Source organism: Pristiophorus japonicus, chromosome 1 (assembly GCF_044704955.1).
Source record: "Pristiophorus japonicus isolate sPriJap1 chromosome 1, sPriJap1.hap1, whole genome shotgun sequence".
NCBI lineage: Eukaryota > Metazoa > Chordata > Chondrichthyes > Pristiophoridae > Pristiophorus > Pristiophorus japonicus.
Window position 1 is genome coordinate 55584629 of NC_091977.1, and position 27134 is coordinate 55611762.

Genomic DNA, 27134 nt, shown 5'->3' on the forward strand with positions numbered 1-27134 from the left:
CTCACCTCCCCTCCTCACCCCTCTCTCCCACCTCCCTCTCCCCACCCCCCCACCTCCCTCTCCCCCCCTCCCCCTCTCGACCACCCCCCTCTCCCACCTCCCTCTCCCCCCCACCCCCTCCCTCACCCCCATCCCCTCTCTCACCCCCATCCCCTCTCTCACCCCCTCTTCCGCCCCCCTCTCCCACCTCCCTCTCCCACCTCCCTCACCCCCTCTTCCATCCCTCTCCCACCTCCCTCTCCCACTCCCCTCTCCCACCCCCCTCTCCCACCTCTCTCTTCCACCCCCCTCTCCCACCTCTCTCTCACCCCCTCTTCCACCCCCCTCTCCCACCCTCCGCTCCCACCCCCCCACGCCCTCTCCCACCCCCCTCTCACCCCCTCTCCCATCCTCCCTCTCCCACCCTCCCCTCTCCCATCCCCCCTCTCCCACACCCCCACCCTCCCCTCTCCCATCCATCCTGGAGAACCTAAAATTCCCCCATTATCTTGTTTCCAATTGACAAAAGCTGCTCGGTGCTGTCCGCAGCCTATACCGACATTATGGCCAAGTACAGATAATTTTAAAACAGAATGGCACACTGCCTTATTTAGATGGAAGGAATAAGGAGCAGACATGTGGAGCCCGTGGTAAACTGATCATGGTCTTTAATTGGTGCTTGGTCTGCTTGGCATATCTATTAGCATCAGTACATACAGTAGTGGGCAGACAGCACAAATAGACTTGCACAGCACCAACATACAAGAGAAACTCCGCAGTTCTACAGCTACCAAAATGTATGCGATTACCAATTGTGTTTGCACCCATGTCAGGACGTTATAGAATATTCTCAGGGACCTTGATCTCGCAGCACGTGGGCCCATATATCGGTGAACACGATAGTCTGCTTTCACAGTCGCAGCCCATAGAATGAATGCAAAGATTTGGACAGGGTGAAGGCCGTGCCACCAAGCTGAAAAGGCAAATGTTGACAGCAGAGGCTGGACTTTGCTGCGTTGAAATACCGTCCTCCTCAGCCAATCAGCTGTGGTTTTGTTCCACGTTCGAGCAAACTCGGATATCTTATTGGTTGTTTCGAGTTTCCAGATATCAGCATCGGAGAGAGGAGCTTGTCCAGACCTATTGCTGTCCAATCCCAGGCCAATTAAATTGTGAAGAGATTCACTAAGAATCCATTGAGAGTAATATGCTAATCTCAACATCAAAGCTGTAATCCAAATCCATAAAATATCCTTAGGGACATTCCATTGAAGGGGCCCTTGGTCACTCTGCTCTATAACAATAATACAGTTTCTTACAAACATTCTCAACATATCCAACAAGAAAAAAAAGATGCACTTTATAAAAAATGCCCACAAGGGTTTGATAGTGCATTTCTGATCAGACTTTTTCAAGTTTTCCATGTGAATTTTGAACATTTGAAAAGAATACAGAGGTCCTCCAAGTAGTGCAGGAAAATACAGCATGTAGCTGAAGTAAGGTAATGAACAGTGGAGAATTTCAGAGCCAAAGCGATTTAGCTGCATAATTGTAGCTGGAATCGTGATTTCACCTTCTTGAATATCCAGTGACGTTGATGTTACTCTTTGTGTTAACAGCATCAATGTTGACAGCGCTACTATGAACCTGAATGTGAAACCAAGCACAGTCCTCTCAATAGTGATGCATTAACTTATTTTTATACAACAGTAAATTAAATTGTTGCTGGAATAATTCTTGTTAAACAAAAACCCAAATGCATAAAATAGGGAGCAGCAGATAGAATGTGTAATTTTAAGATATTTTTCACATCTCTGTTGACCTCTTTGCCCAAAACGTGTAACTATACACGTGCACAATCGTCAAAAGAACTAATATTCCCTTTCACTGGTACAGTTGAGGAAGGCCCTTCAATCCGCCTCATCCTTCCACAGAAACCTACAGCCCTCCAATCATTCTGCTTAACTCTTTTTATCTCCAGTCCTCCCCTGCCCACTCCAAGCCCATTCCAGGTATTAGTCAGTTGTTTGTGAAAAGAAGTGCTTTCTGCCATCAGTCCTGCATTTTCCATTGACTAGTTTGTACTTATCATAAAATCATATTACAGAAGGAGGCCATTTGGCCCATCTTGCCTGTGCCAGCTCTTTAGTAGAGCTATCCAATTAATCCCGCTCCCCTGCTCTTTCCCCATAGCCTGTAAATTTTTCCCTTCACGAAAGAAAGACTTGGATTTATATAGCGCTTTTCATGACCACCGGACGTCTCAAAGCGTTTTGCAGCCAATAAAGTATTTCTGGAGTGTAGTCACTGTTGTAATGTTGGAAACGCGGCAGCCAATTTGCACACAAGCAAGCTCCCACAAACAGCAATATGATAATGACCAGATAATCTGTCTTTTTGTTATGTTGATTGAGGGATAAATATTGGCCAGGACACAAGGGATAACTCCCCTGCTCTTCTTTGAAATAGTGTCATGGGATCTTTTACGTCCACTTGAAAGAGCAGACAGGGTCCTCAGTTTAACATCTCATCCAAAAGATGGCACTTCTGACAGGGCAGCATTCCCTCAATACTGCACTGGAGTTCCAGCCTAGATTTTAGTGTTCAAGTACCTAGAGTGGGACTATGAACCCACAACCTTCTGACTCAGAGGCAAGTGTGCTACCGGTTGAACCACAGTTGACACTCCAGTATATATCCAATTCTCTTTTGAATGTTACTATTGAATCTGCTTCCACCACCTTTTCAGGCAGTGCATTCCAGATCAGAACAACTCTCCATGTAAAAAAATATTTCTCATGTCGGCTTTGGCTCTGGTTACTGACCACTCTGCAACTGGAACTCCTTCATCATTATAGGCAGTCCCTCGAAACGAGGATGACTTGCTTCCACGCCAAAAAAGGATGAGTTCACAGGTGTTAATGAAGGACCTAATATTCCAGGTCCTGAACTACACCTGAAGGGTGGAAGATGCCTGTGCATGGATTTTTTTAACGTGTGGTGGCCGTTGCACACCAGCCACCACACGGGCTTGACAGAGGCTAGGTCTTGGTCCAGTGGCAAGGGTTATCCAAGACGACTGGAGACCAGCTCTGCTGCTCGGACCTAGTGCGCACACATATTGCAGTGTGGGCTGGCCCGTGCTGCCCCTGGGCCTTTGCCTCTTGTGGCCCAGAACTCACGCCTCTCAATGCACTTATCCTGCAAAGCACAATGATCCATCCCCAATATTCTGCAAATGTTCTGCATACTTCACAACATAGCCACACAGAGAGGCCTGCATTTGGAGGAGGCAGAGCAATAGCAGCAGATGAGGAAGACCAAGGAGAAGATGAGCAGTGTCCGTGCTGGTGTTGGGATGGATGGAGCACATGACAGTGCATCCTCAGGAAGATTGTCCTCCTGACAAGGTGTCTTCCTCAGGAAGCTCTTGCTGCTGAGAGGACCCATTCCGCTCTTCCTTGCGCGCTGGTCCTTCCTCAGCAGTTCGACTCCACGGCCCCGTGCTTGGCTGAAGCATGCGAGATCCAGGTTGAAGTTGAAGTCTGTTGGGTTGGAGAAGCGAGGCTTCGCTCTCTGTCCTTATCCTTGAGGGGTGGAGCTCCTTATTAACTCAATCAAAACCATAAGAACATAAGAAATAGGAGCAGGAGTAGGCCATTTGGTCCCTCGAGCCCGCTCCGCCATTTAATAAGATCATGGCTGATCTGATCATGGACTCAGGTCCACTTCCCTGCCCGCTCCCCATAACCCTTTATTCCTTTATCGCTCAAAAATCTGTCTATCTCCGCCTTAAATATATTTATCCACAGCTCTCTGGGGCATAGAATTCCATAGATTTACAACCCTCTGAGAGAAGAAATTTCTCCTCATCTGTTTTAAATGGGCGGCCCCTTATTCTGAGACTATGTTCCATAGTTTTAGTTCCCCCTGTGAGTGGAAATATCCTCTCTGCATCCACCTTGTCAAGCCCCCTCATTATCCTATATGTTTCGATAAGATCACCTCTCATTCTTCTGAACTCCAATGAGTATAGGCCCAACCAACTCAACTTATCTTCATAAGTCAACCCCCTCATCTCCGGAATCAACCTAGTGAACCTTCACTGAATAATCTCCAATGCAAGTATTTCCTTCCTTAAATACGGAGACCAAAACTATACACAGTACTCTAGATGTGGCCTCACCAATACCCTGTACAGTTGTAGCAGGACATCTCTGCTTTTACACTCTATCCCCCTTGCAATAAAGGCCAACATTCCATTTGCCTTCCTGATTACTTGCTGTACCTGCATACTAACTTTTGTGTTTCATGCACAAGGACCCCCAGGTTCCTCTGTACTGCAACACTTAGCACTTTTTCTCCATTTAAATTATTTTTTGTTTTTCTATTTTTTCTGCCAAAGTGGATAACCTCACATGTTCCCACATTATACTCCATCTGCCAAATTTCTGCCCACTCACTTAGCCTGTCTATATCCCTTTGCAGATTTTTTGTATCCTCCTCACAATTTGCTTTCCCACCCATCTTTGTATCATCATCAAACTTGGCTACATTTCACTCGGTCCCTTCATCCAAGTCATTAATATAGATTGTAAATAGTTGAGGACCCAGCACCGATCCCTGTGGCACCCCACTGGTCACTGTTTGCCAACCAGGAATTTTTTTTTTTTTTATAATTCGTAGCCAATCGTTCCAATTCTTTGTCAAATCACAAACGCCAGAGGTCACCTTGCACATGCCAAGGATCACTCTGCGCCAATGCTCTTAGCCAAAAGGCCTAGAGCCACTGCACCGTTCCTGGAAGTACTGCAATACCAGGTTCGTGCCATGGAGGTGGATGGGTCAGGTCCCCCACACACCTCCGTGGAGGTGGATGGGTCAAGCCACCCCACCTGTTTGCCAACCAGGAAATGATCCATTTATCCCAACTCTCTGTTTTCTGTTAGTTAGCCAATCCTCTATCCATGCTAATATATTACCCCCCAACTCCGTGAACTTTTATCTTGTGCAGTAATCTTTTACGTGGCACCTTATCGAATGCCTTCTGGAAATCCAAATACAACACATCCACTGGTTCCCCCTTATCCACCCTGCTTGTTACATCCTCAAAGAACTCCATGATTTCCCTTTCATAAAACCATGCTGACTCTGCTTTCAGGAGTCAGGAGGGTGAGCCATCACCTCAGAATTCCCAGTATCTCATCTGTTCTAATAGCCACGGCATTTATGTGGCTAGTCCAGTTGAGATTCTGGTCAGTGATGACTCCCTAGTATGTTGGTGATAGGGGATTCAACAATGGTAATACTGTTGAATGTCAAGGGGAGGTGATTAGATTCTCGCTTGTTGGAGATGGTCAGTGCCTGGCATTTGGTCGGCGTAAACATTACTTGCCACTTACCAGCCCAAACCTGGATGTTGTCCAGGTCTTGCTGCATGTGGGCATGGACTGCTTCATTATCTGAAGAGTTGCGAATGCAGCTAACCACTGTACAATCATCAGTGAACAGCCCCACTTCTGATCTCATTGATGAAGCAGGTGAAGATGGTTAGGCATAGGATGCCCATAGTCCATGAATGAGCAAAAAAAAAGCCTGAAAAGTGTTCTCAAAATAGAGTTTCAGCTTAAAGGCTACACAATATGGAGTCAGTATTTAAACGAAATGCCGGGAAATCGAAAATAATTAAAATCAAGAATGTTTATTTAAACAGAACATTCCTCACCAGTGATAAGTAGGACAGCTACATACTGTGCTCAGGAATAGTTAATTAGTGGGATATAAATATGTCATGCCTTATCTTGTCTTGTGTAAGACCTTTTGTTAAAGAGAAAGACTGAGAAGTTAGGGGAGTAGAAGTATAGTCTGACCTGTCTATGTATCCATGCCTCATTAGCTTGAGATCTCCCAGGACTCTTATATGGCTGTTAGAAATGATTGACACCAAAAGAGGCAAAACTGCCCGACGTATGTGCTACCCAGATTGGTCAATGAAATGGAAAGGGGTTTTCTTTGAATTTAAAGTATATAAGAGGGTGCTTAGCACACCTCTCAGCGGATTCTCTCAGACTCTCTTAGACTTTTTCTTCTCTAGTAATCTTTGCCTAGCAGCTGTAGAATGGCACCTTCCAGGACAGAGAGCAGGAGGTTGCAGACTTGAGATTGTATGACTATACCAGCCAGTTGCAGGCAGAAATAGTTGTGCCACTTAACTGCACAAGTTGTGTGAGATCAAGGAAGGTGAGAGTTCAGCCAGCGAGCTCAGAGACAGACACTCGTGGGTAAGGCGTGTTCAGCCAGAGCAGGGGCTCCGAGAGGAACAGATAACGCTGCCACGGCAGGGGCTCAGCAAGGGCAAAGTCGTACAAGCTCTGGAAACATTGCTAACCATCAGCACATTTGCACGGTGTTAGACAATGGAGGGACCAAAATTGTCCCACTCTTTAAGCTCCATTACCGCCTCTAAGAGGTGGTAATGGAGCGGGTAGGCCTTACCGACCAGGGGTAGGTGGATGGGCCGACCCTTCCAAAATTGCACCCGAGCTAGGAGCAGCGGGAATGGGTTTCCACTCCGCCCGTGTTGCCGCCGGTCGGGCATGTATCGACCCCCCTTCCGACCGGCAGCGACACCCTTCTCAACCCCTGTGGAGGGGGCGCTGCTGGAGTCTCCATTTTGTTTTAATTGTCGGGCCAACTCTGAGGTCGGCCCAACAGTGGTGGCCAGGGGTTCGGCCAGGCCGCCAACAGGCAGCCCGGTACCCCCTCTTGGATACCGGACCACTGGCCCGGCCGAAACCCTGGTGGCCTAGTTGGCCTAACTGAACTTCTTGCAGAGTTCACAGCGGCCCTCCCCTTTAACTGAAGGGGAGAGATGTTGTGACTTGTCAGCGCAACGTGGCAAGTCCGCGTCAGGCTGACATCATCAACGTGGCGTTGGTGACTCATTGGGACGGCCGACCCACTGCAAGGGCACTTTTGTTCCTCAACACCGCCCCGACCGGAAATGCAGAAGAAAGACCTGAATATCGGCGCAAGTTCTGCCCCATAGATTGGGGCAGAGAAAAAACTTCAAGATCGGTAAGTGCGCTTACTTTCAGTCGGGGGGTAATTTCGGCCCCGGAGTCTCTGGCACAGGGGTCTCTGCTTATGCAATTGGCCGCACTCCACAGCATCAGATGATGAGAGGCTTTCTTGATCTTAATCTTTAGAGTGTGGTTGCCCGAGGGACTGCTGGACAGTTCAGCTCACAGTGCTCGTGTAGAAAGAGGGAAACGGGTCGGTGGATTGGGGGAGTGGGAGGGGAGCGACCATCCGCAGGGGCTGCAGAGGGAGTCAGGCCTCCCAAGTTTCTACAACTGTCCAATAGATACATGGGGCTAAAGTCTCCTCCCATTGGCAGGTCAGTGGCAAAGCGGAATACCAACCGCCAATGGGAACCGCCCGCTAACTTGCCGCAATTTCTCCCCCAGAGCCCTCATTTGCTGCTCCATGGAGCGAACCTCATTAATCCTTCAAAATTTGTTTCAATTAACGCAGGACTTCCTTACCCAGCATTCTTTGTGTTTTTTTTTTACTTGGTCATTTTCTTCTGATATATTAATTTTGAAAGTGTTGCTTATTCTGGCCCCATTCAGTTTCATTGATGGTTTTGTTTTCTCTTTGTTTATTTCCCTGTGGTGGTGGAGGAAGGTATTTCCAGTGGCTCTATGCCTGCAGAGGGTGCTATGTTCCTGTTACTGGGACACAGTGCTGAGTTTACATTCCCCATAAACTACTGGGAATGCAAGGGCGAGGAAGTCCCATTTTCATTTAAATGAGAGCAAGCTGGCTACATAATAGAACGCACATACATATTTACAGTAGATATTATATTAACCTGCTTCCTGAAAGAAAATAAATCGTTGCAATCATCCTGCGAAGCTTTTATCTTGTAGTTCACCTTTATACACGCAGTTATTATTTTCTTATACTTTGTGACTGCAGGATCTATCAGAGTTGATCTGCCTCTCAGATGCTTCCAAACTGACCCAGTGATTTGAACAGTTCCACCTAACTGAATAACGCCTCAAACAGTTTCCGGGACATGTTAGATTTAAATAACTGCCATCTAAATTTACAAGGGGATTGACTGAAGCAATGACATCAGCATGTTTATGTTTTACTTGTGTTGTTTCGTCCACAGAATCATAGAATGGTTACAGCACAGAAGGAGGCCATTCGGCCCGTCGACCCCGTACCGGCTCGCTGCAAGAGCACGTCAGCTAATCCCATTCCACCACCCTTTCTCCGTTGCCTTGGAATTTTTTTTCCTTCTGGTACTTATCCAACTCCCTTTTGAAAGCCATGATTGAGTCTGCCTCCACCACCCCTTCAGGCAGTGAATTCCAGATCCTAACCATTCGCTGCTTAAAAAGATTTTCCCTCATGTTGCTTTTGGTTCTTTTGCCAATCACCTTGAAAAATGATCAATCATCAATTATTTTTCAGAGATAACTGATCAAAACGTTTGCAATATTTGTATTGAGTTGAGTTGGGCACATGACTCTGACTGCTGCTAGTTTTTAAACTCCTTAGCCTGTGCTTTTTGCTGCAACTATGCTGATTCTTTGGTTGCAGGAGAGTTGTACCAACACCCTACCTCCCCACCAGAGTCCATGGTTGAGTTGAAGTAATGTATGAGATATTTAAAATGATAAAGGAATGGGACAGAGGAGCTAGAAAACCGACTGTTTCCAGCGGTTGAGGGCTCGAGGTGTAAGATTAAATGTAAGAGATTTAGGACTAAGAGCAAGAGAAACGTTTATTTTATACAGAGGGCTATGAGGTTGTGGAACGCACTACCAGAGTTAATGATTGAGATAGTCCTTTTATAAGAATAGGTTGGAGGAAAGGGGGAACCAATGGATGTGGGACCCGGATGGACACATGAGATTAGGACTACTGCTGGTGTGGGGAATAAACACCTAATATGGACTGGTAGGGCCGAACAGTCTGTTTCAGAGATTTAGAAGTTTATATTAAACGCCCCCATCCCAGGATTGGCTGAAGAGGATCCGGGTAGATGAAAAATGAAAAATTGTGAATCGCGGCCCCAACCCGCCCATTTTCACGCGCAGGTTGCGTATCATGCCTGTGTCCCGTCCTGGAGAGGTGGGGCACTTCATTATAATATTTAAATCAGGCTCCCACAGTGCTGTTGGCCGCCTGATTTAAAGTTAACGGCTGCCGGACGGGTTTTGCAGGGCGCGGGAAACCTGGCAGCGAGATGGAGATGGAACAGTTGGCAACAGAAGGGAAGTGCTTTTTAGAGCACTGCTTGTGGGCCAGGGGAAGCAGGAATGCTCTCATTAGCCCTTCACACAAAGCTGCTGCCGACAGTGGTATTGCCTCGCTGCCTGCCCCATGATCTGCCGACCCCACCCCCCCCCCCCAGCACGCCCCCAACAGCCGAACTTTCCCGATTGTGGAGGACAGTCCCTGGCTCTGACCTACTACTGCTTGCTTTTCCTGTCTGACAGCTGGCTGTCTTTCATTCTGGCCAGCTGCTGGTCAGGAAACAAATTTTTAAAATGATTATGATGTCCTGCCACTATGTCCCCAGGATTTCTGGGATCCCCCCTCCCTCCTCTACTGTCCCCCTCCCCCCACCCCCGCTCCTTCCCTGTAAATATCAGGCCTTAATTTCTATGTAATTCTACATGTAGATCGGCATATTTAGATGAGGAAAACATGGTCTCTACTTGAACACTGGATGCCTGAGCCAACTGGTAGGCCTCAGCATCGAGCTTTCAAAGGTCAGTGCAATTATATTACCATTCATCCAGATCTGGTGGACATCACTCCATTTATCCAGAGTCCATAGCCGTCTTTTCAAACAGATAGGTATCTCGTCTTGACCATCGGTAATGAAATAAATCTCCATTTGGACACAGGATCTGTGAAGTCCCAAGTCCTCAGGCCCCCAGCCTAATAACCACGCTAGATCTCCATCAAGCAGGTGCCTGGACATTAGTGTACTTGTGTACATAAAGGCTTCACTACAGGGGTGGCCAGAGTGTTATATACGTGACCTAAGTCTTTTATTGCAGGTCTCCAGCGTGCCTCTCCAACCTGTGAGGCTTCCTTAAATACCTATGCTCCCTAGGGATTAAGGGATTCCTTGGGACTCCAGGGAATGAGCCCTCTGGTGGCTGTACAGAGTAAATACAAGGTCACATAACAACTGGCGACGAGATACAGATAGCGATCCGAAAGATGCAGAGAATAGTGGGCATCCTGGAGAAATTCTCGGAGGGAGATGATTGGGAAACTTTTGTGGAGCGACTTGACCAATACTTTGTAGCCAACGAGCTCGATGGGGAAGAGAACACTGCCAAACGATGGGCGATCCTCCTCACTGTCTGTGCAGCACCAACGTATGGCCTCATGAAGAATTTGCTTACTCCAGCGAAACCCTCGGAGAAATCGTACGACGGTTTGTGCACACTGGTCTGAGAGCATTTGAACCTGAAGGAAAGTGTTCTGATGGCGAGGTACCGGTTCTACACCTACAAAAGGTCTGAAGGCCAGGAAGTGGCGAGTTTTGTCGCTGAGCTAAGACGCCTTGCAGGACATTGCGAATTTGAAGGACATTTGGAGCACATGCTCCGAGACTTTTTCTTACTTGGCATTGGCCACAAAACCATACTTCGCAAACTTTTGACTGTAGAGACCCCAACCTTGAGTAGGGCCATAGCGATAGCCCAGGCATTCATTGCCACCAGTGACAATACGAAGCAAATCTCTCAGCACACAAGTGCTGCTACAAGTACTGTGAACAAAGTGATGTTGTTTTCAAATCGTAACGTACAGGGCAGGTCACACATACCTGCAGCTGCATGTCTGCAGATGTCTCAGAGTTCACCATCAAGGGTGATGAATGCAAGGCCATTAACACCTTGTTGGGGCTGCGGGGGTGATCATCGTTTCCATTCATGCCGCTTCAAAGGGTACGTTTGCAAGGGCTGTGGAACAATGGGACACCTCCAACGAATGTGCAGTCGAGCTGCTAATCCTGTTAAACCTGCAAACCACCATGTTGCAGGGGAGGAGAGATCCATGGAAGGTCATGACGAACCAGAGCCTCAGACCGAGGAGGCAGAGGTCCATGAGGTGCACACATTCACCATGAATTGTCCCCCGATAATGCTGAATGTTGAACTAAATGGACTCCCGGTGTCAATGGAGCTGGACACGGGCGCGAGCCAGTCCATCATGGGCAAAAGACTTTCGAAAGATTGTGGTGCAACAAGGCCTCAAGGCCAGTCTTAACTCCAGTTCGCATGAAACTAAGAACTTACACAAAAGAACAGATTCCTGTAATCGGCAGTGCTACCGTAAAGATCTCCTACGATGGAGCGGTACACAAGCTACCACTCTGGGTGGTACCAGGCGATGGTCCCACACTGCTCGGCAGGAGCTGGCTGGGAAAGATACACTGGAACTGGGACGACGTCCGAGTGCTATCGTCTGCTGACGACACTTCATGTGCCCAGGTCTTAAACAAATTTCTTTTGCTCTTTGAACCAGGAACCAAGAAATTCCAAGGAGCAATAGTGCAGATCCACCTAATTCTGGGGGCGTGACCCATCCATCACAAGGCGAGAGCAGTACCGTACATGATGAGAGAAAGGGTAGAGATTGAGCTAGACCGGCTGCAACGAGAGGGCATCATTTCACCAATCGGGTTCAGCGAGTGGGCCAGTCCTATCATCCCAGTCCTCAAGGAAGACAGCACCGTCAGAATCTGTGGCGATTACAAACTAACTATCAATCGTTTCTCCCTGAAGGACCAATATCCACTACCAAAAGCCGATGACCTCTTTGCAACACTGGCGGGAGGAAAGATGTTCACGAAGCTGGATCTGACTTCAGCCTACATAACGCAGGAACTGGAGGAATCATCGAAGGCCCTCACCTGCATCAACATGCACAAAGGTCTTTTTGTTTATAACAGATGCCCATTTGGAATCCGATCAGCGGCGGCGATATTCCAGAGAAACATGGAAAGCTTACTGAAGTCGGTCCCGCACACCGTGGTCTTCCAGGACGACATCTTGGTCACAGGTCGGAACACAGTCGAGCATCTGGAGGTTCTTAGTCGACTCAACCACACGGGGCTCAGGTTAAAATGCTCGAAGTGCGTTTTCCTGGCACCTGAAGTGGAGTTCTTGGGAAGGAGGATTGCTGCGGACGGCATCAGGCCCACCAATGTGAAGACGGAGGCAATCGAGAACACACCGAGGCCAGAGAACATGATGGAACTGCGGTCATTTCTGGGACTCCTGAACTATTTTGGTAACTTCTTACTGGGTCTTAGTACACTGTTAGAACCACTGCATGTTTTACTACGAAAAGGGGATGAATGGGTTTGGGGCAAAGGCCAAGAAAATGCCTTTGTAAAAGCGAGAAAATTGTTATGCTCAAACAAATTGCTTGTGTTGTATGATCCATGTAAGCGTTTGGTACTAGCATGTGATGCGTCGTCATATGGCATTGGGTGTGTATTGCAACCAGCTAATGATTTCGGGAAACTGCAACTAGTTGCTTATGCATCCAGGAGTCTGTCTAAGGCTGAGAGAACCTACAGCATGATTTAAAAAGAAGCGTTAGTGTGTGTCTATGGGGTAAAGAAAATGCATCAATACCTGTTCGGGCTAAAATTCGAATTGGAAACTGACCATGAGCCACTTATATCCCTGTTTTCCGAGAGTAAAGGGATAAATACCAATGCATTGGCCCGCATCCAGAGATGGGCGCTCATGTTGTCCGCATACAATTATGCCATCCACCACAGGCCAGGCACAGAAAACTGCGCCGATGCTCTCAGTAGGCTGCCATTGTCCTCCACGGGGGTGGAAATGGTGCAGCCCGCAGATCTAGCCATGGTTATGGAAGCATTTAAGAGTGAGCAATCACTCGTCACTGCCCGGCAGATCAAAACCTGGACAAGCCAAGACCCCTTATTATCTCTAATCAAAAGCTGTGTGCTTCACGGGAGCTGGTTCAGTGTCCCAGTGGAAATGCAGGAAGAGATTAAGCCGTTCCAGCGGCGGAAAGATGAAATGTCTTTACAAGCAGACTGCCTTCTGTGGGGCAATCGAGTAGTGGTCCCCAAGAAGGGCAGTGACATCTTCATCAACAACACTGCCCCCCAATCTGATTCACCCTGATCTACATGAACAGTTAGAGAGCAGGCGACTTCAACAAAGTACATACCATGATAGCACAAATGTGTCACGTGAGATTGAAATCAATGATCTTGTATTTGTACTGAATTATGGACAAGGTCCCAAGTGGCTTCCCGGCACTGTCGTGGCCAAAGAGGGGAGCAGGGTATTTTGGGTCAATCTTTCAAATGGACTCATTCACCAGAAACACTTGGACCAAATCAAACTCCGATTTACAGACTATCCTGAGCAACCCACCTTGGACCCTACCTTTTTTGATCCCCCAACATACATACTAGTGGCAACTGGCACCACGGTTGACCACGAAGCAGAACCCATCATCCACAGCAGCCCAGCAGGACCCAACACACCAGGCAGCCCAGCAGCCCAGCGAGGGCCCATTAAATGATTCAACAATACCAGCTTTCACACCGAGACGATCAACCAGGGCAAGAAGGGTCCCAGATCGACTCACATTGTAAATAGTTACACTATTGACTTTGTGGGGGGGAGTGTTATATATGTGACCTTGTACTTATTCTGTACAGCCACCAGAGGTCTCATCCCCTGGAGTCCCAAGGGATCCCATAATCCCTTGGGAGCACAGATATTTAAGGAAGCCTCACAGGTTGGAGAGGTACTCTGGAGACCTGCAATAAAAGACTACGGTCACACTTTACTTTGAGCTCACAGTATTCAGTCTGACTCTTTCTCCATACATAACACAGGATATCATGGAGATAAAGCTGGGAGAACATTGGGTTGGAGGCATAAATGTAACATGAAGGAGCCAGAAGAATCAGCAGACTGCAACAGGAGAAAAGCAATAGAACCAGGGTAGAGCAACACTAGACCAGGTAATGGACCAATTAATCACCAAGTGGTGTTTATAGCAAATGTTTAAAAGTTGCACACTTACTTAATGTCTGTTGCTTCTTGTAGATAATAGTCTTTGAAGTGTAACCAGAGATGGCAGAGGGTCTGCCATCCCATCTGAATGAGGAACGTCCACTTGTGGACAGCTCTGGGCTCCAAGGAGTGTATGAGCACCACTGAGATAACAGCAGGTATGAGCACCAGAGCTGCATAAGGTCCCATGGAAACAATCGCCATAACAAGTCCTCCGAACAGAAGGAATATGTATCTGGGGAGATAAGACAAATTCTGTTCTTTAAATTAGGTCCACACAAATTCCTACATAATTGTGCACATTGGCACCTTGTTATCAATGGACTTTTCTAAAAGAATCCACACACACATGCATCCACACATGTAGACACATGCATAGGTCAACACATGTATACCCACACATACATACGCACATACAGACACAGACAAATACACACTCATGCCAACTCACGCTCACTGACATACACTGACACACACGTATATATGATAATACATTTTGGGAGAAAAAATAAGAATGAGAATATACAGTCAATAGAAAGACAATGAAGGATATTCATTAATAGAGTGATGTAAGGACTGTAAGTGCAGCTTAAAGAATCAAGGCAGCCCTTTTGTGGCTGTAACATGTGGCTCACTGTAATATCTTAGGCTGGTGCTTCTCTAGAGCACTGAGCGCACAGACTGAAAGACTCTGCTGGGGTCTACAATCCACAGATCGGAGATTTTTGGCCCTGAGGGAAGAAGGCCCATAAATGGCATGGTCAGGCCTAGTGGAAGGAGGTGGCCTTGGCTGTGAGTGTCACCTCTAGAACCCTTGCATGGCTAGTCAGTGGCAGAAGATGTTCATTGATTCCTCTAGGGCATTCAAGGTAACGGGTGTCATTCACACCTTGTAACAATACATTGCCATAATGCCAGGGCTTCCAGACGTGAAGTTAGGAAACACTTCTACACGCGAAGGGTGGTAGAAGCTTGGAACTCTCTTCCGCAGATGATGCTCGGTCAATTGTTAATTTTAAATCTAAGATTGATAGACTTTTGATAACCAAAGGTATTACGGGATATGGGGCAAAGGTGGATATATGGAGTTAGGTCACAGATCAACTGGCCCCAAGGGGCTAAATGACCTACTCTTGTTCCTGTGTTCCTAAGTTGCAGCCGCCTTGCCCTCAATGCATTCAAAAGCACCTGCAACTTACTTCCTACCACAATACACCTCACATCACCTTTCCTCTCCTTTCCTCACAACTGAACATGTTGGGAAGCAGGGGAAGGCATTTCATTACCAGCATCTGTTCTCACCCCCTTTAGAAAATGTCTTCTGAAATCTGGGTTCCTTTCTACATGGTGCTGCACAGTGTGCCTTCATTCTACTTTCTTTTGAAAGGGGAAATTGGCAACAAGCATAACTCAGGTACTGCTTTGTGAGGGAATGTTTCTCTCTGAGGGTTGCAAATCTGTGGAATTCGCTGCCTCAGAGAGCTGTGGAAGCTGGGACATTGAATAAATTTAAGACAGAAATAGACAGTTTCTTAAGTGATAAGGGGCTAAGGGGTTATGGGGAGCGGGCAGGAAAGTGGAGCTGAGTCCATGATCAGATCAGCCATGATCTTATTGAATGGCGGAGCAGGCTCGAGGGGCCGTATGGCCTCCTCCTGTTCCTATTTCATATGTTCTTATGTAAAGTGTTGCTGATGGGTGGTGCTGTAATAGCTCCAACTGCAGATAGGAAGATGAAGTGGGTAAGGGCCAGTTGCCACCTACGGTGCCTATTCAGCCTAGCATCTCTGCAGTGGTCCTACTGTGGCCTACCATGGCTCACTGGGAGCACCTTTACCTCTGAGTTAGCAGATTGCGGGTTCAAGCTCCACTCCAGAGAGTTGAGCACATAAAAATGACTGACACATCACTGATTACTGAGGCTGTGCTGCCCTGTCAGAGGTTGTCTTTCAGATGATATTTTAAACCAAAGCCTGCTCTGCCTTCTCTGGTGAAAGTAAAAGATCCCATATCCTGGCCAATGTTTATCCTCAACCATTTCAGCATTCTGAAGAGACCGTTCCCTCCCCGACACCCAGTTCCACTCTTCAATCACCCCCAACACCCCCTCCCCTTCCCACGGCACCTTCCTGTGCAAGTGCAGGAGATGCAACATCTGCCCTTTTACCTTCTCCATTCGCGCCCTCCAGGTCCCCAAACACTCCTTCCAGGTGAAACAGCGATTTACTTGTACTTCTTTTAACATAGTATACTGTATTGAGATGACCAAACGCAGATTGAGTGATCACTTTGCGGAACAGCTCCTTTCAGTCCGTAAGCGTGACCCCGAGCTTCCGGTCACCTGACAGTTTCATTCTCCATTCCACTCGCACTGTGACCTCTCTATCCTCGGCCTCTTACACTGTTCCATCGAAGCTCAACATAAGCTTGAGGAACAGCACCTCATCTTTCGATTCAGCACTTTACAGCCTTCGGACTCGACATTTAGTTCAACAATTTCAGACCATAACCACTGCCCCATTTTTGTGGCCAGCAGCTGTTGGTGATGGTACTGCTATCCCAGTTACAGCTCCTCGGGTATAAAAGCAAAGTGCAGCGGGTGCTGGAAATGTGAGCTAAAAACAGAGAATGCTGGAAATACTCGGCAGGTTCAGACGAAAGGTCATCGACCTGAAACGTTAACTCTGTTTCTCTCTCTACAGATGTTGCCTGACCTGCTGAGGATTTTCAGCGTTTTATGCTTTTATTTAAAACTGTCTTACTTTCCTTCAAATTACTGAAAGAAACTTAAGAAAAACCTTGCAGTTTAAATATACTGGGCCCGAAATTCACCTCCATTAGAAATGGCTCGCACCTTCCGTTTTTATTGTGTTCTGGCCGCTGCAATGGATGTGGCGGCCCATCCTGCGAAATTCAGCTCTTTGTCTCAGGAAGTCGTTCATAACGGGGGCGGAAGTGGGGGTGGGGCAATGTCTCCGCCGCCGTCAGTCATCAACGCCGGGCCGATGACATCATTGCGCTGGCGTGTCACCACATCTCTCCCCTTCAGTTAAAGGGGAGGGCCGCTGCGAACTCTGCATTCATTTTAGTTAGCGTCACCGGGCCAGTGGCCTGGCACCCAAGAAGGGGTGCCAGGCTGCACCTGGGGGCATAATTGTCAGACCGACCTGGCAGTCAGCCGACAAAAAAAAAAAATGGCGGCTGGAGCTGTGCGCCCTCCCCTTTAAGGGCGGCCAGGCCACCGACCAACAAGGTGTGCACCAACAGAAAAAGCTGTTCAGCTGAATTTTGCTTCCGGGGCAAGACCTCGGCGGTGGGCGCACTGATGACACACTTAGGAGGCTTCGGCAGCAGCGCGGAGGGAGTGGGGGGAACGGGGAAGATCTCCACACCACAGCAAAAAGCTCCGAGCTGAATTTAGCGAGCGTCGGTCAGTCCGCTGCATGTCGGTGGCCATTGTGAGGCCACACCTGGAATACTGCGTGCAGTTTTGGTTTCCATATTTACGAAAGGATATACTTGCTTTGGAGGCAGTTCAGAGAAGGTTCACTAGGTTGATTCCGGAGATGAGGGGGTTGACTTATGAGGAAAGGTTGAGTAGATTGGGCCTCTACTCATTGGAGCTCAGAAGAATGAGAGGTGATCTTATCGAAACGTATAAGATTATGAGGGGGCTTGACAAGGTGGATGCAGAGAGGATGTTTCCACTGATAGAGGGAGACTAGAACTAGAGGGCATGATCTTAAAATAAGGGGCAGCCCATTTAAAACTGAGATGAGGAGGAATTTCTTCTCATAGCGGGTTGTGAATCAGTGGAATTTGCTGCCTCAGAGAGCGGTGGAAGCCGGAACATTGAATAAATTTAGAACAGTTTCTTAACCGATAAGGGAATAATGGGTTATGGGGAGCAGGCAGGGAAGTGGACCTGAGTCCATGATCGGATCAGCCATGGTCATATTAAATGGTGGAGCAGGCTCGAGAGGCCCTATGGCCTACTTCTGCTCCTATTTTTTATGTTCTTATATTATTCAGCACCGCCCCGTTGCTGCCGCTTTGAGGCCTTTTCAGGAGGCTGAATTTCGGTCTCACTCAATGCTCCATATCCTAGCCCATCCTTCACTACTGGTGCAGCGTCCAAAATCCAGAGTTCTGGAATGTTCTGGAGTCCGGACTCCGGACCGATAGGTGGCAGGGTCGTCCGGGATCCGTCAAATGTTCCGGAATCTGGACCCGCCGACCCTGCTGACCTCGGGCCTCGCCTTGCCGCTGCTCACCTTGCCCCGCTCGCCATCGCAGCCCTTACCTCGGGGCCTCCTCACTGGCCCGCTCCAATACCTCCTCTGCGACGGGGCCCGCCGGCCTGAACACCTCCTTGCCGGTGGGGTTTGCCCGAACAGCTTCGCTTCAGCAGGGCCTGCCCAAACAGCTCCACCTCAGTGGGGCCCACCCAAACAGCTCTATCTCAGTGGGGCCCACCCAAACAGCTCCACCTCAGTGGGGCCAGCAGCCCGAACAGCTTCTCCTCGGCGGGGCCCACCCAAACAGCTTCTCCTCAGTGGGGCCCACCCGAACAGCTTCTCCTCAGTGGGGCCCACCCGAACAGCTTCTCCTCAGTGGGGCCCACCCGAACAGCTTCTCCTCAGTGGGGCCCACCCGAACAGTTTCTCCTCGGCGGGGCCCACCCGAACAGCTCCACCTCAGTGGGGCCCACCCAAACAGCTCCAGCTCGGTTGGGCCCACCCGAACAGCTCCACCTCAGTGGGGCCCACCCGAACAGCTCCACCTCAGTGGGGCCCACACGAACAGCTCCACCTCAGTGGGGCCCTCCCAAACAACTTCTCCTCAGTGGGGCCCACCCGAACAGCTCCACCTCAGTGGGGCCCACCCGAACAGCTCCACCTCAGTGGGGCCCACACGAACAGCTCCACCTCAGTGGGGCCCTCCCAAACAACTTCTCCTCAGTGGGGCCCACCCGAACAGTTTCTCCTCAGTGGGGCCCACCCGAACAGCTCCACTTCAGTGGGGCCCACCCGAACAGCTTCTCCTCAGTGGGGCCCACCCGAACAGTTTCTCCTCAGTGGGGCCCACCCGAACAGCTTCTCCTCAGTGGGGCCCACCCGAACAGCTTCTCCTCAGTGGGGCCCACCCGAACAGTTTCTCCTCAGTGGGGCCCACACAAACAGCTCCAGCTCGGTTGGGCCCACCCGAACAGCTCCACCTCAGTGGGGCCCACCCGAACAGCTCCACCTCAGTGGGGCCCACCCGAACAGCTCCACCTCAGTGGGGCCCACCCGAACAGCTTCTCCTCAGTGGGGCCCACCCGAACAGCTCCACCTCAGTGGGGCCCACCCGAACAGCTTCTCCTCAGTGGGGCCCACCCGAACAGCTCCACCTCAGTGGGGCCCACCCGAACAGCTTCTCCTCAGTGGGGCCCACCCGAACAGTTTCTCCTCAGTGGGGCCCACCCGAACAGCTTCTCCTCAGTGGGGCCCACCCGAACAGCTTCTCCTCAGTGGGGCCCACCCGAACAACTTCTCCTCAGTGGGGCCCACCCGAACAGCTTCTCCTCAGTGGGGCCCACCCGAACAGCTTCTCCTCAGTGGGGCCCACCCGAACAGCTTCTCCTCAGTGGGGCCCGCCCGAACAGCTCCACCTCAGTGGGGCCCTCCCGAACAGCTCCACCTCAGTGGGGCCCACCCGAACAGCTCTATCTCAGTGGGGCCCACCGGAACAGCTTCTCCTCAGTGGGGCCCACCCAAACAGCTCTATCTCAGTGGGGCCCACCGGAACAGCTTCTCCTCAGTGGGGCCCACCCGAACAGCTCTATCTCAGTGGGGCCCACCGGAACAGCTTCTCCTCAGTGGGGCCCACCTGAACAGCTCTATCTCAGTGGGGCCCACCCGAACAGCTCCACCTCAGTGGGGCCCACCCGAACAGCTCCACCTCAGTGGGGCCCACCCAAACAGCTCCACCTCAGTGGGGCCCACCCGAACAGCTCTATCTCAGTGGGGCCCACCCGAACAGCTTCTCCTCAGTGGGGCCCACCCGAACAGCTCCACCTCAGTGGGGCCCACCCGAACAGCTTCTCCTCAGTGGGGCCCACCCGAACAGCTCCACCTCAGTGGGGCCCACCCGAACAGCTTCTCCTCAGTGGGGCCCACTCGAACAGCTCCACCTCAGTGGGGTCCACTCGAACAGCTCCATCTCAGTGGGGCCCACCCGAACAGCTTCTCCTCAGTGGGGCCCACCCAAACAGCTCCACCTCAGTTGGGCCCACTCGAACAGCTCCACCTCAGTGGGGCCCACCCGAACAGCTCCACCTCAGTGGGGCCCACCCAAACAGCTCCACCTCAGTTGGGCCCACTCGAACAGCTCCACCTCAGTGGGGCCCACTCGAACAGCACCACTTCGACGGGGCCAGCAGCCCGAACAGCTCCTCGGCAACGACCCCCCTTCCTGATGTTCCGAAATCCGGTAATACCCGAACCTGGCCTCGGTGTTTCCGGATTCGTGAAGTCAGAAAGACGATCCAAAGTCCGGAAAAACACAGAATCCCGAACGGCCTTGGTCCTGAGGATTCCGGATGCTACACCTGTACCCACCTCAATACTTCCAGATCCCAGCGGCCTGCTCCTAGATCCAGTGACCCCCTGCTCCCAGTACTATCAGACTCATCAGTACTTTCACTCTCTGTTACACCCTTAACCCTCAATACTGATAGACATCAGTAACCACCCTCCACTGCATCCAAAACACAGACATTTCTTCCTGATGTTGTTAGAGCTCCATCCCTGGCCCAATGCTGACAAGCCCTGGAACCCTCTGCTAGTGCCAGCCTCAGGAATCAACCACTGAACCAAACCCCACATTCCGTTGTCCAGTGGTACAAAATCCCAATTTCTTCCCGTGCAAAATTCAAGAGCTACCCCTAATGCTCTTGCCCACTACTCTTAAACCCCATGGGGGAGAATTTCACATTATTTTTGTCTCCCATTATCTAACCCCGGGGGTGGCGGGGGGGGGGGGGGGCGGGGTTTGCTATCACTCCCGCGAAATTGTGCGGGAGTTAGCGGAGGCGCAAACTGCCCCGCACCCGCTGAGAGCGTCCCGGGCCACGGCGGCGGCGATGATGTCATTGCTGCGCGCAGCGACCCATTTTTTCCTCGCGGTGGATAGCGACCCATGAGGCGGCCGCGGGTGATGTCAACGCTGTGCCTTGAGCGTCGCGAACCGGGCCGCACACCACTCGGGGGACGAAAAGTAAAGGGGAGGTGCGCTGCGCCATTTTATTTGCTCGGCCAACTTACCGATCCGGCCTTTTGTAACCCATTTCGCGGGGTCCGTACCATGATGGTGCAACCCGGCACTCCGCTTCTGTGCTGGGCTGCGGCCATGACACCCCACATCCCCGGTGGCGTAGTGGAGGCGCCTGGTCCCAGTGCAGAGCTCGCAGCGTGCCTGCCCCTTTAACGGAAGGGGAGGGCCCTGTGCTGGTGCCAGCGCTATGTGGAGAGGCAGCATAGCGCTGCAAAATTCACGAGCTTACCACCCCCGAGAGGAAGTGGAGCACCTGACATTGCGCTCCACTTCCTCACGGGGGCGGTAATCTCAATTTTGCAGCCAGGGTTACCGAATCTCGTACCCCACGTGCCTACCTCCAAATCTGTTCCCTGATGCCGACCATTGTAAGCGACAAAAAATAAATAAATCAACAGATGTGTCCTGATGTAACTGTCTGTCTCTGTCTCTTTCTCTCGGTGTCTGGCTCTCTGTCTATCTTCGTGTGCACTCCTCTCTATGTCTCATAACTGTCATTAAATAAAATGTTTGCATTTTCTGTCAAAAAAAATTTGGTTTTGAGAAAGAGCCTTTTCTGTTTGTATGAAAAATTTTAAAGATTCAATACATTTGGAAGAAAAAAAGCTCAAATTAGATGAGGAAAGACTCTCTGGGATAATTCCGTGTGGATTTTCCAGGGTTTCTGCTGATGGTCCATTGAAACTACAGTGGGAGATTGGAAAGACCCCTGTGGAAATTATTAGCCCCTGTGCTTATCTCTTTCTGTCTGTCTCTTTTTCAGTTTCTCAGCTTTATATGCTCCTGAAGTTTATTGAATGTTTATCATTTTAAAAAGAAATAAAGAAGGACCTTGCATTTACATAGTGCCTTTTTGAACCTTTACAGCCAATTAAGTAAGTTTTAAGTGTAGTCACTGTTGTAATGTAGGAAACGCAATCGCCAATTTACGCACAGAAAGGTCCAACAAACAGTAATAAGAGAGTGACCAGATAATCGGTTTTAATGATGTTGGTTGAGGGATAAATATTGGCCAGGACACTGGGGAGAGCTCTTCTGCTCTTCTTCAAAATAGTGCTTTGAGATCTTTTACTTTCACCTGAGAGAGCAGACGGGATCTCAGTTTAATGCCTCATCCAAAAGACGACACCTCCGACAGTGCAGCGGCTCCCTCAGCACTGCATTGAAGTGTCAATCTGGAAACAAACAGAAGCTAAACCAGGTGTGTAATCAATAGTTTGTCACATTTAAAATGGATCTCTGTTTTCTCTCACGTAGAAAACCTCTTTTTAAATATATATAAATGTTACTTGAATAAAGCACTCAGAACTTTAATTCTCCAGTTTTTCCTCAAATAATTTTGAAAAATAACCAAAATGCTATTGTAACAATGAAACGAACTAAATAACGAAATGTTACTGACAGTCTGTAACCCTTGACTCACCATAGGAAATAGAACAGGACATTTCCCTTTTTATATTATATACTTAAAGCATTTAGAAAAGTTGAACAGTTTCACAGTAATCATATCTCTGCTGTCACAAAACAGCTGACAACAAAAATATTATTTGTATTTCTTACTGGTTTTCTTAATATTAAATGAAGCAACTCCATGTGAAAGGGTGAGCTCCAAGGTCAGCCGCTGCAAGAAACATAGAAAAAAAAATAGGTGCAGGAGTAGGCCATTCGGCCCTTCGAGCCTGCACCACCATTCAATAAGATCATGGCTGATCATTCACCTCAGTACCCCTTTCCTGCTTTCTCTCCATACCCCTTGATCCCTTTAGCCATAAGGGCCATATCTAACTCCCTCTTGAACATATCCAATGAACTGGCATCAACAACTCTCTGCAGTAGGGAATTCCACAGGTTATCAACTCTCTGAGTGAAGAAGTTTCTCCTCATCTCAGTTTTAAATGGCCTACCCCTTATCCTTAGACTATGTCCCCTGGTTCTGGACTTCCCCAACATCGGGAACATTCTTCCTGCATCTACCCTGTCCAGTCCCGTCAGAATTGTATGTGTTTCTATGAGATCCCCTCTCATCCTTCTAAACTCCAGTGAATACAGGCCCAGTCGATCCAGTCTCTCCTCATATGACAGTCCAGCCATCCCGGGAATCAGTCTGGTGAACCTTCGCTGCACTCCCTCAATAGAAAGAACGTCCTTCCTCAGATTAGGAGACCGAAACTGAACACAATATTCCAGGTGAGGCGTCACTCAGGCCCTGTACAACTGCAGTAAGATCTCCCTGCTCCGATACTCAAATCCCCCAGCTATGAATGCCAACATAAAATTTGCCTTCTTCACTGCCTGCTGTACCTGATTGCCAACTTTCAATGACTGATGTACCATGACACCCAGGTCTCGTTGCACCTCCCCTTTTCCTAATCTGCCGCCATTCAGATAATATTCTGCCTTCGTGTTTTTGCCTCCAAAGTGGATAACCTCACATTTATCCATGTTATACTGCATCTGCCACTCGTTTGCCCACTCACCTAACCTGTCCAAGTCACCCTGCAGCCTCTTAGCATCCTCCTCGCAGCTCACAACGCCACCCAGTTTAGTGTCATCTGCAAACTTGGAGATATTACACTTATTTCCCTCATCCAAATCATTAATGTATATTGTAAATAGCTGGGGTCCCAGCACTAAGCCCTGAGTCACTGCCTGCCATTCTGAAAAGGACCCGTTTATCCCCACTCTCTGCTTCCTGTCTGCCAACCAGTTCTCCATCCACATCAGTACATTACCCCCAATACCATGTGCTTTAATTTTGCACACCAATCTCTTGTGTGGGACCTTGTTAAAAGCCTTTTGAAAGTCCAAATATACCACATCCACTGGTTCTCCCTTGTCCACTCTACCAGTTACATCCTCCAAAAATTCTAGAAGATTTGTCAAGCAGAGTCGGGATAAATGGGTCCTTTTCAGAATGGCAGGCAGTGACTAGTGGGGTGCCGCAGGGCTCAGTGCTGGGACCCCAGCTATTTACAATATACATTAATAATTTAGATGAAGGAATTGAGTCTAATATCTCCAAGTTTGCAGATGACACTAAACTGGGTGGCGTTGTGAGCTGCGAGGAGGACGCTAAGAGGCTGCAGGGTGACTTGGACAGATTAGGTGAGTGGGCAAATGCATGGCAGATGCAGTATAACGTGGATAAATGTGAGGTTATCCATTTTGGGGGCAAAAACAAGAAGGCAGAATATTATCTAAATGGCGGCAGATTAGGAAAAGGGGAGATGCATGGTACATCAGTCATTGAAAGTTGGCATGCAGGTACAGCAGGCGGTGAAGAAGGCAAATGGTATGTTGGCCTTCATAGCTAGGGGATTTTAGTATAGGAGCAGGGAGATCTTACTGCAGTTGTACAGGGTCTTGGTGAGGCTTCATCTGGAATATTGTGTTCAGTTTTGGTCTCCAAATCTGAGGAAGGACGTTCTTTCTATTGAAGGAGTGCAGCGAAGGTTCACGAGACTGATTCCCGGGATGGCTGGTCTGACATATGAGGAGATCTGGATCGACTGGGCCTTGATTCACTGGAGTTTAGAAGAATGAGAGGGTATCTCATAGAAGCATATAAAATTCTGATGGGACTGGACTGGTTAGATGCAGGAAAAATGTTTCCGATGTTGGGGAAGTCCAGAACCAGGGGACACAGATAAGGGGTAAGCCATTTAGGACTGAGATGAGGAGAAACTTCTTTACTCAGAGAGTTGTTAACCTGTGGAATTCCCTACCGCAGAGAGTTGTTGATGCCAGTTCATTGGATATATTCAAGAGGTAGTTAGATGTGGACTCTATGGCTAAAGGGATCAAGGGGTATGGAGAGAAAGCAGGAAAGGGATACTGAGGTGAAAGATCAGCCATGATCTTATTGAATGGTGCTGCAGGCTCGAAGTGCTGAATGGCCTACTCCTGCACCTATTTTCTATGCTTCATACCATCGAAGTTACCTTTCCTTAAGTTCAGGACCCTAGTCTCTGAATTAATTGTGTCACTCTCCATCTTAATAAAGAATTCTACCATATTTTGGTCACTCTTCCCCAGGGGCCTCGCACATTAGTCCTTTCTCATTACATATCACCCAGTCTAGGATGGCCAGCCCTCTAGTTGGCTCCTCGACATATTGGTCTGGAAAACCATCCCGAATACACTCCAGGAAATCCTCCTCCACCGCATTGCTACCAGTTTGGTTAGCCCAATCAATATGTCGATTAAAGTTGCCCATGATAACTGCTGTTCCTTTATTGCACGCATCCCTAATTTCTTGTTTGATGCTGTTCCCAACCTCACTACTACTGTTTGATGGTCTGTACACAACTCCCACTAGCGTTTTGTGCCCTTTGGTATTCCGTAGCTCCACCCATACTGATTCCACATCATCCAAGCTAATGTCCTTCCTTACTATTGCATTAATTTCTTCTTTAACCAGCAACGCCACCCGACCTCCTTTTCCTTTCTGTCTATCCTTCCTAAATGTTGAATACCCCTGGATGTTGAGTTCCCAGCCTTAGTCACCCTGGAGCCATGTCTCCGTGATGCCAATTACATCATATCTGTTAACTGCTGTCTGCGCTGTTAATTCGTCCACCTTATTCCGAATACTCCTCGCATTGAGGCACAGAGCCTCCAGGCTTGTCTTTTTAACTCATTTTGCCCCTTTAGAATTTTGCTGTAATGTGGACCTTTTTGATTTTTGTTTTGGGTTTCTCTGCCCTCCACTTTTACTTTTCTTCTTTCTATTTTTTGCTTCTGCCCCCATTCTACTTCCCTCTGTCTCCCTGCATAGGTTTCCATCCCCCTGCCATATTAGTTTAACAGCAACAGCACTCGCAAACACTCCCCCTAGGACATTGGTTCCAGTCCTGCCCAGGTGCAGACCGTCTGGTTTGTACTGGTCCCACCTCCCTCAGAACCGGTTCCAATGTCCCAGGAATTTGAATCCCTCCCTTCGGAAATCCTAGCACTGGATTTTAGGCTTTGAGGTTTTTGGGGCGATAATGGTGGCAGGGCAGGAAATTTAGCGGCCAGGAACAGTTTGCGTCTCGGTATGTAAGTTTAGGCATCTGGGGTCTGCGTCAGGAGGCGCAGCGCTAAGGGAGTCGTTGTACACCTCTCTTGACGCAAGGATAGGAAACTCCCGAGCTAAAGAGCCGGGTCAGAAACGCTCCGAGACATGTCGGGGGCGGCGGGGGGGGGGGGGGGGGGAGTGGAGCGGGGATGGGGGGGTGAGGGGAAACCTAAAAAAACCCACAAAAATATTCTCAAAACATTGCCCACGCCACCACAACACAAATCGCTAAAGAAATTAAAAGAGCAAACAATCACACTTGCCACAGGTGTCCATTACTCACCTCTTCGCCGATGGGATGGTTGGACTGCCCTCATTTCCCAGGCGATCATTGTGGGGCGCACTTCTGGGCGGGCAGGACGGGCAGGAGTCAAACTCGCGCTGGTGTCGCAACCAGGGGCATTGCACACCGGCGCAGCTCTTCCGGGCGGTGCTGCTCAGCCCCACGGACCCGAGGATCGCTGCGGGGCACTGGAGGCTGACTGCCCGCCCAGGAGACCCCACCATTGTCGCCGCTCCGGGGCGAAAAATGGAACGCAAAAGACCCGAAAATCCAGCCCATAATTTCCATGTTAGATCAGCACTAAAAATGGCAGTAAAGGACTTGCTTTACATTCAAATTAAAAATACTTTCTGTTGCTCCTTCACTTCCTCGGTCTGCC

General features: G+C 49.1%; 1 protein-coding gene across 1 annotated transcript; it reads right to left on the reverse strand.

The window, feature by feature from the left end:
- Window positions 1-647: 647 nt before the first annotated feature.
- mboat4 (membrane bound O-acyltransferase domain containing 4) lies at window positions 648-26979 on the reverse strand. Its single transcript, XM_070877779.1, has 3 exons — window positions 26756-26979; window positions 14107-14331; window positions 648-1626 (listed from the first exon to the last, which is right to left on the reverse strand). Exons 1-3 carry the CDS (start codon window positions 26977-26979, stop codon window positions 648-650), a joined length of 1428 nt encoding a protein of 475 aa, XP_070733880.1.
- Window positions 26980-27134: the final 155 nt, after the last annotated feature.